This window comes from Sebastes umbrosus, chromosome 19 (assembly GCF_015220745.1).
Source record: "Sebastes umbrosus isolate fSebUmb1 chromosome 19, fSebUmb1.pri, whole genome shotgun sequence".
Lineage (NCBI taxonomy): Eukaryota > Metazoa > Chordata > Actinopteri > Perciformes > Sebastidae > Sebastes > Sebastes umbrosus.
In genome coordinates, this window is record NC_051287.1 from 12,396,094 (window position 1) to 12,410,554 (window position 14,461).

At 39.4% G+C, this 14,461-nt stretch overlaps 1 protein-coding gene across 3 annotated transcripts; it reads right to left on the minus strand.

Annotated features, from left to right (window-relative positions):
* Window positions 1-285: 285 nt before the first annotated feature.
* Window positions 286-13,610, minus strand: usp20 (ubiquitin specific peptidase 20). 3 transcript variants are annotated; one of them, XM_037752420.1, is made up of 25 exons: window positions 13,379-13,610; window positions 12,990-13,087; window positions 12,044-12,097; window positions 11,610-11,672; window positions 11,381-11,527; window positions 11,164-11,266; window positions 10,472-10,541; window positions 10,239-10,352; window positions 10,034-10,133; window positions 8,738-9,245; window positions 8,439-8,630; window positions 7,696-7,808; window positions 7,104-7,276; window positions 5,029-5,123; window positions 4,410-4,443; window positions 4,227-4,272; window positions 3,918-4,098; window positions 3,661-3,787; window positions 3,416-3,585; window positions 2,413-2,494; window positions 1,743-1,851; window positions 1,554-1,656; window positions 1,390-1,458; window positions 1,143-1,311; window positions 286-824 (listed from the first exon to the last, which is right to left on the minus strand). In XM_037752420.1, the coding sequence occupies exons 2-24, from the start codon at window positions 13,065-13,067 to the stop codon at window positions 1,154-1,156; spliced, it is 2,889 nt and encodes a 962-aa protein (XP_037608348.1). In that variant the 5' UTR covers window positions 13,068-13,087; window positions 13,379-13,610; the 3' UTR covers window positions 286-824; window positions 1,143-1,153. The 3 variants fall into 3 exon arrangements, with proteins under 3 accessions (XP_037608348.1, XP_037608347.1, XP_037608349.1); XM_037752419.1 differs by having other exon boundaries at window positions 12,990-13,090; XM_037752421.1 differs by having other exon boundaries at window positions 10,055-10,133; window positions 12,990-13,610.
* Window positions 13,611-14,461: the final 851 nt, after the last annotated feature.

The following is a 14,461-nucleotide window of genomic DNA, read 5'->3' on the forward strand; positions in this document are numbered from 1 at the left end:
TTATGGATAGTGCTGTACAGGAGCGACTCAATATTCCCATCATTTGGAGCACAGGAAAGATGTCATTGTTTGTTTGAGCAATCAAACTCGACATCTCATCCTGTCAGTGAACCGTCCTCACAGGTCCCAATAAAGGAGCAGCAGTTACATGCAGCTTTGAAGCTTCTCACCCTGAAAATGGTCTTTTGGAACACATGCATGTTTTGTGGTTTGACACAAACCTGCTGTGGTATTTTCTTGATCATTTCACTAGCTTAACCAGACAAAAGACTTCCATTCCTGAGGGCTCAGTTATACTGTGTATTTAAGGTTGTAAGGTGCAAGAGTATGATTTATGCAATATCTCTCACTTAATGTCTGAACTTGTTGCTATGTAACTAGTAAACAGGCAAACAACAGAAAGCTTGTCTCTTGGTTTGTCGCTTCCCATGAAGAAGAAAAGTCCTCAAACCAAACATCACACTGTAGTTCTGTTCTCCTCCTCAGCAGACCGGTTCACGACACCAGCAGCTGTCTGCCAGTTGAGCAGTATCTGACACCTAGTCACTACAGCAGCCACTGAAACACCATAGCTACCAAAAACAGCTCCAGAGATTGTGACACGACGTCTTATTTTTTTTTTTTTTACACCTTAACATCGAGGATCAGTTAGCCAATAAATAAACTACGTGATATTTTAAGTACCGTTTCACCCTCTTGCTACACGGCTTCAGAATAATGCGTTGCTACATTTACAAAGTGCTCGCGTCGAGGCTTCTTCGCCAAGGTGCAAATTCCTCAGCTTCCTGCGAAGGGCAGGAGTGAAAAGGGGGGAATCAGAAGATCTGTGGAAAATGAAAAACAAGTTGAGAACAAATCAACCCTTAACTCAAACAAGCTGTTTATTCTCTGGATTTACTGCCTCCATTATTCTTGGCTCACATCTTACTCTCTGCTGACCAGAAGGAATTTATGAGCTCATGTGGTTGACGGTAAGCAAAGTGAGTGGACCAGCTCCACGACCAAAGCTTCCAGTAAAGTGTTACACAATACCCAAAAGTATATTTAAACACGTGATTGTATGGAAGTGTGTGTATATGTAGGGGAATGTGATGAGGGAATACAGTGATTTACAGTGTTTCCCAATAAGTAAACATTCCAACCTTTTTATATCTCAAAGTGCTCTGGTTTCTGCCTCGATCTTCCTCTCTCCATGAAGGCTGTCGGGGTCCGCCGGGGCCACGGTCTGCCTCACTGCAATCTCAGGGCCTCCGCCATAAATACCCAACAAGTACTGCCATGTCTCCTCTGAGATCTGACCATAGTCTGCGCCTGAGGGGACACATACATAAAACTGGTTTATTGCCTGTTTTTCTCATTTCCACATTTACAACCAGTGCTGAGGTTTACCTTGCTTGAGTTGTATGTGCCCTCCTTTCATAACACCAATTTTACTGTTGTCGATGGGACCAGGTGGCTCTGAGAAAACAAATCATAAAAAAATCATTTTGTAAAGACAGACAGATGAAGATCTTTAATGCACTACTGTGTTTGTCTTCCTGTTAGGGACATACCGTTGTCTTTGCCCTTCACAAAGCCCTCCCACTCTCTGAACCACTGCATGCTGATGCACAGGATCACCGTCGGAGCCTCTTCAGCCTGGAACTCTTTGTTCAGCTACAAAACAAGAGAAACCTGCTCGTTCAACAAGTTCAAAGAGCTATTTACGCACAGGTAAACCCCTGCAGAATACAGGCTTTTACCTTGATGAAGGTGTCTATTTCCATTTTTCTGCGTTTAGCCAGAGCTTCAATCTCCACCTGACAGATGGCACACATATACAGGTGGTTCACTGCTGGGCCGCCTCCAAAACTGAGGACAGAAACACCAACATTTAGCAGAAAGGCATGTAAAAGATATATTGAGAGATTGACACAAAACAAATGTGAACATGTGCATCCAAACAGAGCTGCAACTAACTATTATTTTCATTGTCAATTTAAATCTGGCGATTATTTTCTCGATTAACTGATTTGTTGTTTGGTAATATATAATGTCAGTAAAGGGTGAAAAATGTCGATCTGTGTTTCCCAAAGCCCAAGATGACGTCCTCAAATGTCTTGTTTTGTCCACAACTCAAAGATATTCAGTTTACTTACTCATAGAGGAGTAAAGAAACCAGAGAATATTCACATTTAAGAAGCTGGAATCTGAGAACTTTCACATTTTTCTAAAGTTTTTTTACCTGAATTAGCTAAAAAACACTACAACTTTGTAGATCTAAATGGGAACTGCAGAGTTTGGGATAATTCTCTGTAGGTTTGTCACTACGGGTGACTCTTTTCACATTACATGTAGCCATTTGATCCATAAAATATAGAAATATTGATTAGACACACACATTCAAAATTGAAATGTTGCATATTTACTTACCTGTTGTAAAGGTACTCCCACACATTCTGGGGAACAATCACAACCAGGTCATCTATGTACTGGTATTTATTAGGAGGGATCCCTGTGCAGAGATAAAATATGTTTCAGTTAAAGGAGAAATCTATGACTTTTGTGGCCTGTGCTGGAGACCAGTGCAAACTATGGAGGAATTTTTCCTCCTCCTACACAAAATCCCCACCCTCATCCCTCTTGAACAATGATGGCCTGCAACTCACAAAAGCAGTAAAGTTACACGTTTTTCCAATTGAGACATGTAAACTAGCCAACTATCATAAAAATCTAAAAGAAACACCCAGTTTAACAAGAACAAGAATTATTTGTTTTAAGAGCTGAAATGCCTCGAGGGGCCAGAATCCTCCTCACAGCGCCGTCCTCTATTTAACAGCTGAATAATACAGCAGAATAAAACAACATGAACAACTTCCAACGGATAATATACTCACTTATTTTGCTATGAGGTTATTTGCTAGTGTCTATTTGTTTTTAAAGGGACAGTGTGTAGGATTTGGCGGCATCTAGTGGTGTGGTTGCAGATTGCAACCAACAGAGTGCCCCTCCGCTCTTTCCAAGACTGCGATAACGTGAGCTGCCAAAGTGCAAAAAAACGTGGTTACAATGTTCACCTTGCTCAGAGGCCATCCATACCATAATAACACTACTTTAAGAGCAACGGAAGTCAGACGGTTGCTGGCGGTACCACGGTTTTGCACTTTGCGGATCACGTTACCACAGTTTCACAAGCGTGTCGGAGAACTACGGTGGCTTTCACTTACATAACATTAGAGGACTCACAAGAAACTTTATTTTAAATAGTCAAAATTGAACCAGCATAATCCTAAATCATGTGACTTTTAATCCCTAATCTTAGTCAAGCTTCAAAAACACTGGATCTACATTTCCCACAATGCAACTCAACAGCATTGCTTCATTTTTCTCAGCATGATAAGGCAGGATTTTGGCGTCAACAGATTTTGGCACACACCTCCGTGCTGACAGAGAAATGTGTGGTTGCTGATGGGCCCCGGTTCGGCGAAGGTGTTGAACTTGTTCAGCCATTCTCTGGAGATGTAAAACTGCAGCAGGCTTGGCTCCTTCATATTGGCCAGAGCCACCACCTTCTGCCTCTCTCTCACCGACTCCTCACTACTTTTCCTGAAGAAAAAAAAAATAACATTTTGTAAAAAATAGATTCAGTATGACATTACGATGCCTTCACATGCTGCTTACCTGTAGAACAACACGTAGGCTTCTGCATTCTGCACCACCGTCTCATGGACCTCTGTGACATACTGGTCGTCAAACTCATACCACTGGCCATTGATCACATTCTGACAGTAAGCTATGTAGTGTCCACCTGCAGCACCAGACAAAGGGTAAGAGGATGAATAGATTGAATAGATTAGATAGAACGTGCACCTTCGCTTATTCTCTGAAATATGTTAACCGTGTTGAAATAATCTCTAGTAGATTAAGTTATCTCATACTTCCTGCAGTGCCATGGTGACAAATGACTGACAGCAGATCATAAGTGGTGACTTGGGACGGACTCTCTTTGGCCAGGAAAGGCCGCATTTCGAGGCCCTCCAACGGGAAGGAAACGTGGCTGCCAATCTTGAACGAATACATGACCTCGTGCCGGAAGCGTTTCAGGTGAATGCACAGAATCTATACAAACGAACAAAAACACACGTTATGAAGCCAACCACAAGCAAAACTACACTGTTGTTTACTACTTGTTATTTGCAGCAAGAAGGAGCTCAGATTTATAAAAAAAAATTAAAAAAAATGTGTACCTCTGGAAGTTTAAGTACTTTGCAATATTTGACACCATTTCTCAACCTGTAGAAAACAAAAAAAAAACTGTGTAAAAAATCTAAATATCCTTGTTTAAATTAATTATATGTTTTAAGCATTAAAAATGAGCGTTTCTCCAGTTGTAATTAATGTCTCCACCTGGATTTACTATACATACTCACTTTTTACATCTCTCACAACTGTACATGTTGTCCCCTGTGAAAAGGATGACAGTAAATGTTAATTCTGACACACGTTTTCTCATTTACATCCATCTAGGGTTATTATAGTAAATAAAACTGAAACGAAAACGAAAAAAAGTAGTGAAAAATATTTTTATTAAACTTAAACTAAATAAAAACTATATCCTTTAAGAAAAACTAAACTGAAATGATATTGCCTGGGTAAAAGAAAAAAGAAGAAAAAAAGAACTTAAATTCATTTCAGTTTTAGTTTTTTAGCTATAATGTCTCACTACTGATAAAAGGAGACTTTATGAATTTCTGTCAGCTCTCGTGATGTTGAACCACAGAAACTGAAGGGACTTGACATTCCAGGAGATGGAACTGTGCCACAATTGCTTCAACAAAGCAGTGAAGATTAAACATTAAACAAACTAAAACTAAACTTTTCTGAAAAACTGAAACTAAACTAAAGTAAAATTAAATTAAATCAAAAAGTCAAAACTAAAATAAAATAAAAAACTAATTGAAAATTCAAAACTATTATAACTTTGATCTACACGTAAATACTTAAAAACTAGAGTATTATACTAGAGTAGCACAGTGTGGTCTTGTTTACCTTTGAGTTCATCTGCAGCAAAGAAGGCAGCGAGGCAGTCCTCTAGGGTCACCATGGGCCCCCAGAACCAAGTGGGGATACACGAGACTACGAACCTGTTCAGAGACATAATACAAAGAGACGTAATGATTACAGCCACACAGCCTCTTTTAGTCCGTCCCCTCCCCGTGATCATACTGACAAAAATGACCTTCATGTGGGTCAGCAACTCATAATGATTAAATAACCCCAAAAGAAATGCTGTCTGGAGCGATATTAGCTCCTGAATATGGAGGACGGAACCTGCCAAAATAAAAAATGAATGAATAAATAAATAAATAAATAATTGTGACTTGATAAATAAATACATGTGTCATTAAATGCAGCAAAAATAATATTAAAATAAATGTAGCCATTAATGAATTGATAAAATGTGACACAAATTGATATTTCGGTTTTCATTTGCTTCTTTATTTTCTTTATCTTTGTATTAATTCCCTTATATATTTATTCCCTTATATATAATAAATGGCTACATTTATTTTTTTATATTATTTTTGCTACATTTAATGACTTATTTATTTAATCATTTATTTATTTTTTCATTTGTTTTTTTATTTTGGCAGGTTCCGCCCTCCATACCTGAAAGGAATTGGAAGGGCAGCTTTAATGAACCTGATCTCACAGTCTCCTGAAAGGCTTGCACTTCGCATGGCCGTTGAGGCAGGAATTGTGTCTTCAACTTAAATCTGCTCAGCACACTGGCTCTCTGACAGAACCGGGGAGCATGGAGAAGGTATGTGTGGTCTTACAGGGAGGAAGCAGGATTTGCATGATGTGTCATTGTTGAGTCGGAATATGGATTTAACACCTCCAGAATACTCCATCTATATTTCCTCAGAAACCATTAGATTCACCAAACGACGTCACAATCACTGTTAAAACCGTGCTTTTGACATCTGGGAAATGCCGGTAGACGAGCAAATAGCATGCCAAGGCCTGTCTCTGCACCTCTGTGCCAATATGTGAGATGATAAATACAGGTAACATAGTCCAGGTACAGTACGTGCAAATGCCCCTTGGCAAAGGAAGTGATTCTACTTTTATGTCGGAAAAAAAGCAGCATACAACCCTCCCTCTATCAGTAGAAAGCAGTTATCTTATTTCGAGTATCTCAGTCAACCCACTGCTTTGCTGACATAGACAAGAACTACTCTTCCTACTACACCGTTAAAGCTGTAACAGTCAGTAACTTTGAGCAAAGAAGATGAGTTATTTTTATAAAACTGTCACTATATCCTGACAGTATTGCATGAGACGGATAAATGTTTTCAGATACATATTGTAATGTACTGTTTAGCTGTAAGATGATGAAGTTTGTGACCCGGTCGCCATGTTCGAAACAGTCGACACAACCAAAACAAAGCTCCGCCCACCCCGGCCAGAGCAAACTCTCTCATTTTACAGCTAAACAGTACACTACAAGATGTTTCTGAAAACATTTGAGGTGAGAAATAAGCATTACAGTACAGTAAGTAGAATATTAATTAATATATGATCACAACCGTCAAGATATAGTGAGCGTTTTTTAAAAAACTGCTCCAAGTTACGGACTCTAGCTTTAAAAACCCTCACCAGTCCGAAACAAGGACACAAACACTGCCATGACAGATGTAGAAACATCCTGTGATGCCTACATGACCTCACCTGTGTCATCTGTAAACAGACTTCACTGGAACCAACACTTTTCTTTGAAGCCTCATTGTGATTCATTTCGATTTCGATTTTCAGAAATAATGTGGATTTGCATAAGGATTCAAATGACTGAAAGATGACTAAAAAGAAAACAACTCATGATTCCACTTGCCTTCTTTCTCTCTGAGGAACTCGCTCAGTAAGTCATAGCGTGTTAAACTTATCTTGAATTTCATCTGAGCACAAAGTCAAAATAAAACCTCTAACCAGAAACATGCGTCACTAAATCATTTCAATAACCTCAGCATATTAATTCATCGCTGCAGGAAGTTGTATTAGTGTGCAATCAGATAGATTAGATTCCACTGTATTCATGTGACAGTTAAACGTGGTCCACTGACCGGCGTATGGAGTCCATGATGAAGGTGATCCAGCCCTGTGAGTTGTAATTGTCGGGACACACGCCCGTCTTGACCGGAAGGTTCTGATGTATGGACGAGTGGAGCTTGGCCAAGTCCTCTTTACCGGGAATAGGGAGGGACAAGTCTTGGAAGGTTTCTACTGTAGTAGAGACCTGTCGCACATCAGAGAGACATAGTTTACACAGCATGCCTCCAGCACTGAGAGTAGAACTTACAATGTCAATAAATACTTATCTAAACAAATCAACGTGTGTTGGATGAGAGATTTTAGATTAAAATGAATAATTTAACATCCATGTTTTAAAAAAAAAAAAAAAGGCATATGTGAACGATAATGCCAGCTTATGTAAGTTTTAAAAGTTAATTGTTCAATTACAATTTTCACATTTTCATTTTTTTTATTCTAATCATGCAAAAATATTCTTTATAATGAGGACATACTTCCATCTAAGTTTCACTTAAAACAAAAAAATACATATAAAATATAGTTAATTTATCAAGTAAATGTACTGTGGTTTCTGACTAAACATGTAGCTCCCCCTGGTGTTTAAACACGTGAAGCACAGCTCACCCTGTCACAAGTCAAACACTGGACCAGACTGAGGATGGAGCCGTCGAAGATGTCGGAGATCACGCTGCGATAGTGAGACTGTTTCTTCTTCCTGGCGCTGAGCAGCAGCTGAGCTGAAAGATTCACGACGGCGAGGAGGATATTAAAAGGACAAACTTATCACTGTTAATGTCGTTTGACCTGATCGACACTGTGAGCTGCATTAACACCAGAAAATAGAATCAAATTCACCCATATGTTGCTGGTGATTCTGAAAATGAAGAGAGAATTAGACTTTAACGCAGCGATGCTTTGCTAAATCTGAAGGAAACTCTAGAAACCCTTACTGGATTCATCAGATTCACAATCAAAAGGCACCTCACTTTTGGTGCTTAGACTTCTTAATTCACGTGGCTCTAACAAGTCTCTCATGGCTCCCAATGTGACCATAAGGTACTGTATGTAAGTACAAGTATAAACATTTTTTAATCGTTCTTTATTGCCAGTGATGGGGTAGTGCGAGCAGAAGCGCGAGCAACAGTACGCTGACTGTAGTTAACTTAACGGCCACAGGTGTCACTGTTAACAAGCACATTTCTGATTCTTACAGAGTCCCTTTAACTACTCTTATATGACTGTGGTGCAAATGCACATATCGGAGGCAGAGGTTTGAATAACTTGAACTCCCCAGGAGTCGGTAGAAATAATGAAGCGCCTTGAATGAGCAGATTTGAATCTGTTTGAACTCGGAGGCGTTTCCTTACCTTTTTTTAAGGAGTAGGCAGGTCCTGCAGAGCGGAGGGGGCTGGAGCGAGGTGGACTGGAGGACAGTTTGGGATGCAGCTCCTGAATGGTTCGCACAGGACTGCAGGGAGTGGACTGGGGCTGGAGCTGTGGCTGTGGCTGGGGCTGAGGCTGAGGCTGGGGCTGGGTCATTGACGCTTCATTGTCTGGCTCTAGAAAACGGCATGTTGGATGCACAGAATTGACAGTTTAGAGACAAATGATTCACATGCTGGAAGAAGAAGAAGAATCCACTTTCATAATCCTGCTGGTCTAATACCTGAGGAGTTGCTGCTCTGGCTTTGCCCAGTATCAGATAGCTGGTTGTTCTCTTGGCTTTGGACCTCAGTGTTTGTGGTTGCTGCTAACTCCTCTTCCTCTGCCCTCTCAGGAACGCCCTCCTCAGCTGCGGTATCCACATCAGCGTCCTCATCCATCTCTTGCGAGCCCCCACGGAGGGGCGAGCCAGACACCCTCCTTTCCTTCAGCCTCTCCTTCTCCGAGATCACCCCACCGGTGCCGACGCCCACTATCCCTCCTGCCGGCGACCTGACCCCGTCGCACTCATCCTGCAGGAGCAGCTCGCCGTCCCCCGCTCCTCCCCCCTCCCCCCGGTCACTGCTGGAGCCAGAGTCGCAGGATAGGAATTCATCCTCAGACGGAGAGCGCTCACCGTCTCTTATCTCCTCGCCATCACTTCCATCCCGGCTCATGCTGCACTCTGTCAGAGGCTCCTTCAGCTCTTCGTGTAGCTGGTCCATCAAACAGCGCAGGAACTCCTGAGTGTCCTGTAGCGAGAAAAAGCACATTGCATTCACTCAAAAGGAGGACGCATGAGGGCGTCATACACAGAGAGACAGGGGGTTTTTGCAGAGAAGTTGACTGACTATTTTCAAAACAAGAAGACGGACAGAGAAATGTGTGAGTCATGGTGTGTGTGTCTTGTTTGCAGCAAGAAAGCATTTTGTATATTGGTAAGAGAAGTGGTACAAGGAGAACCTAATCATCCCCACTACAGACAGGCAAACTCATTATTTAAAAATACGTTTCCATGGCAATCACAATCCAACAAAACCAGACACTTCACAAAATCAAACATGCACTAAGCCTGAATCAAACATGAACACATTTTTAAACTGGATTACATCGACAATTCAGTGTCTTGCAAAGAATCAGAAAACTCAAAGGTTTGATTTGAGTTGTGTGTATTTCAAGAAAGCACAGATGCTTTTTTTAATGTTTCTTCATGCAGTTTGAAGGTATGTTGAGATATTTTAGTGTAGCCTCTTTATTTTTTTTGTCAAATTTCTTTATTGCTTTTTGCACAGAAATTAATAACATAAACAATTGGCAATAGTGTTACCAGTGTTCTGTGGTTAAGTTTAGCCTATTTGAATTACCCCAAAAAAACTGAAGTAGAAGTAAACAACTCAAGTTAAGCCTTTGGGTTATTAATAACAAATGTAGTTGTCAATAGCGAGTCATTTTTAGGGAATGTGTGAGGAAAATACACAGGGGTTCACAGGTAAAAAACAAAGACTGTGTCAAGCTGTTGAGTGATGCCAGGTGTAGTTACCTGCTGGGTGCTTGCCCCTACCTGCTGAGCGTAACCACGAAACATGGGGTTTACTAGTTTGATGCCATGAGACAGACTGGTAGGCACGACATAGCTGGGCCTGGGAGGGTAGCCGCCATGAAAGTTAGTTTAATATACCGTAAATGATTCATTAGTACATAATAGTCCCAAGTAGTTTTAAGTCACTTTTTATGTGTTTATTTACCGTTTTTTATGCCAGAGTTCTGAGATGAGTTTCTGGTAGCTCTTACAGAGGGCAGGCTTCTTATCGGTCCGGACCAATCCACTGCAGTCCAGGAAGAACTGAGTGAGAGGAGGACTGGTGAGGAAAGGGAGGAAAAAACTGTTTAACTAAAGATAAAATTAATTAATAAACATAGTAAAGGAGACACATTACCCTGGTAGTGGACCAAATGTAATGAGAGGAAGTGACCTCACCAGTTGGACAGGGCTTGAAGAGCTGCATTCATGTAGCAGGAGTTTCCAATATTTTTCATTCCTGTCAAGCCTACAAACAGGAGAAACAAGAGCCGTACAGATTTATGTATTCCCAGAGAATGCAAAAGTGTGCAGACTAAGCAATTTCGATGTATATTTTTAGGGCCGTCAGTCGATTAAAATATTTAATCGCGATTAATTGCAAATTAATCACACATTTTTTATCTGTTCAAAATGTACCTTAAAGGGAGATTTGTCGAGTATTTAATACTCTTATCAACATGGGAGTGGACAAATATGCTGCTTTGTGCAAATGTATGTATATATTTATTATTGGAAATCAATTAACAACACAAAACAATGACAAATATTAATATATAAGGCCTTATTATTGCGTTAACTTTGGCAGCCCTAATATTTTTAGAAAAGAACAAAGAGGACACCACCGAGGTAATTCTCAATGCTAGTCTGGATTAAAAGAAACAGGTCTAGTAACTATTCTTAGGACTCAAAGCAATTCTATATCTATTAAATATAGCAGCTATGACCTAATGCCATGAGCTCTTAGAAAAATCCAACAATGATTTTAATAATCAGAGGAGGATGATTCTTAGTGTCACCATACATTTATTTGAAAAATTCAACTGCACTGTTGTTTGGGAGAAGAAATGTTGACAGTAAACTTGTTGTACCTCTGGGTTTAAGCTCGTCCTCCTCTGACTCTGAACCTTCTTCTTCTGCCACAGCAATCGGTACTGCTTTTAGTGGGTGACCTACTGGCTTAGGAGCTGCTTCCTAAGAAAAAGATGAATGGATACTATAAATAAGAAGGTGAGTAAGGAACAGCTTGTGTAGGTTTGAAATAGCATCAGTAGCATTTGTAATTCTTCCATTTCAATCCAGTTGTACCTGCTCTGTGGCTTTACAGTGGTGGTGGGGAGCAGCAGCGGGTACAGGCACCAGCGCAGGCCTGTGCTCCAAAAACACTTCCCGCTCACATACATAACACCAGATCCGAAACGTTGTCAGGTTCACGGTCAGGTTGTGCTTCTTAGCCTGAAGGAAACACACTCGCAATCATTCAATCTGTTTTGCATGTTTCCTAACGAACTGTATTTTTAGTGTGAGAGGGTTTTACCTGTGCGTGCAGGGTGCTGTGATCAGAGAAGGACTCTCCACAACCAACGTATGGGCAGTCACTCTACAGAGCGGAGACACTGTGTTAGACAATCCCGTCTTCTATCTTGCAAAGACATTACATCACAATAACGTCCTGTCTATCCATCTGAATTGGGTTAATGTCAATCGAGTATAAAATAATAGCTGTAAATGCACATGGTGTGTACTTGGCTCGCCTGCCTGAGTTTGAGAGCTACTGCATTTATAACATTATTACATTTATGCCCAACATCATCATTAATTATTAAGCATTCACCTGGCCGCCTTATCTGAAACGCAGCGCTAGTTGTGCTTGCAGTAGTTATTGTTTATGTGACAAGGTGCACAAGCTAAAGCAGCAATTACCCCTTGAAAAGACAAAGATTCAAAAAAAGGATTTTAAAGGGACTTTACCTGCAGACAGGCCCACAGGTTTGGGCCCCCTGCTCCACAAGACTGGCAAGTTCCCTGTAGCATGAATAGAAGAAAGGAACATCATACAATATTACAAACACATAGAGCATATATTCCAGCTTGTGTAGTTATTAGAGTGGTACAAGGCTGCTGCTACAACAACCTTAAGGGGACGTGCAAGTCATCACACACATCATATGACCTGGACTGGGCATCTTTTTTTTTTTTTTGAACAGAGTTTATTTCTGAATTTTGTTAATACAACTCTGACAATCCACTGCACAAACATGTTTGGACTGATAGATGCTATGCCAATAGGATAGATGCTATGCCAATATATATAATACATGCTATGCCAATATATATAATACAACTCTGGAAATCCACTGCACAAACATGTTTGGACTGATAGATGCTATGCCAATATGACAATGCCCTCGGGGTATTACTCAAAAAAAAACAAGTGTACAAAAATAAATGTAAATAAATAAATAAGTACACTCAAATACACAATTAAAAAAAAATAATCATAGTAAAAAAAATAAAATAAAAAAATAGATAAAAAAATTAGATAAATAAATAAACATAAACAAAGATAAATTATTAGAGGTTGGGCTGGGCATCTTTTTTTTTTTTTTAAACAGAGTTTATTTCTGAATTTTGTTAATACAACTCTGACAATCCACTACACAAACATGTTTGGACTGATAGATATCCCCCCCACCCATGACAATACCCCAAGGGCACTCAAAAAAAAACACCAAAAAAAACAAGTTTACAAAAATAAATATAAATAAATAAGTACACACAAATATATTATTAAAATAAAAATAATCATAGTAAAAAATGTTTTTTTAAATAGATAAATAAATAAAATAAAATAAATAATGATAAATTGTTAGAGGTTGAACTCTTTGACATTTCCAGTAAATGAATGAAAACACACCTTGGATTTCTGCAGGAGGTCCTCCTTGGTCACCTCTCCAATGGAGTCCAGGTGAGGACAAATGTCTTGTTCAGCCATAACTACTCACTGTCTTCAGTCTGCTAATTTGACAGGGCAGTAATAATAACAAAAGTGTAGTGATGCAGATGACAAGCTGTTGTTGCTATTTAGCTAGCTTTATCATCTCAACACCAAACAGCTAGAAATCACAGCTGGTCTCTGATATCACAGGTATCTATAGTGTTGTTTTTAAACCATCTTGTCACAATTAACCCACAGATTCTAACAAGTGGAAGGCCTTGTGTTTACCAAACGAGAGCTCAGAAATCATCTCTCCTCACTGCAGCTATGACAACAACAGCAGCATTGACTGAATGACTCGTATTTACCAACAGAAGCTGCTGCTGCCACGATGATAAGCGCTTATTTTGTCATTCTTCTTGTAAACTAATCCATACTAGATGCGGGCAGGCGACAGTTTGGTTTGTATGCTAGCAAGATATGGAGAAGCCGAGGCGAGAGACGCGATACCCCCGGCCCACCATCCCTAAACAACTCCCCCTCCTGCTCCCATCCACGGCACGGCTGCACGACGCAGCGCTGGAGGAGGAGGAGGACGCAACGTGGTGACGTCAAACCTTTGCGTCAAACGAGGACGCAACGTGGTGACGTCAAAACCTTTGCGTCTTCTTATTTGTATGAAGTTTGAATTTAATTTAATTGAATACATACAGGGTACATGGTATTCGTAATAAATGCGTTTGAAGATTATTTTAAAACATTTAAATAAATCGTTTTTATAATATTGTTATTTATTTGAATAGGTGAAGGGAAATTGTATCACTGTATCACTGAGTATGACGTACAAAGACTGTTTATTGTAACATTGATCCAGAGTCAGATTCCTATTTTTTTTTAAAACCTACAAAGCTGTAGCAGATGGAGTCAAACAGAAGGAAAAATATAGCAACAATGGTTAACACGCATGCACATATACAGTACATATGCTTGGAGGTGACCTGACATGTGAAGGAGGATACATGTGTGTGCCCATGTAAATTATATTACTATATATTTGCGCTCCCCCCACCCCCTTTTATTTTCTATTAACTTATTTGTTTATTTAATTTATTATTATTACTCTCTTATTTTTGTATTATTGAGGGTTTTTTTTTTGTTTATTATTCATTTTTTTCTTTTTATTATTATTATTATTATTATTATTATTATTATTATTATTATTATTTATTTTCTTAATTTTATTTCAATTTTGAATGTTGAAGTTGTTTTCTCTAGTGTACTCAATGAGTTTGTCTATAAGCTCAACCACTTAAAAAATGGTTTATAAACTATTATAATTACGAACTGTAAATTGCATATATGAAAACAACCTCGAAAAAAGGGGAAAAAAATAAAGTATAAAAAAACAAAACAAAGCTGTAGCAGGCAAGCAGCTGTTATATCTTTTTTTA

Coding starts and splice junctions, on each gene's coding strand:
- usp20 (XM_037752420.1), bottom strand. CDS start 13,067: ATGGCTGAACAAGACATTTGTCCTCACCTGGACTCCATTGGAGAGGTG. Junction 4,099..4,226: donor AAGTACTTAAACTTCCAGAG/GTACACATTTTT, acceptor TCGTTTGTATAG/ATTCTGTGCATTCACCTGAA. Junction 3,586..3,660: donor GCCTACGTGTTGTTCTACAG/GTAAGCAGCATG, acceptor TTTTTTCTTCAG/GAAAAGTAGTGAGGAGTCGG.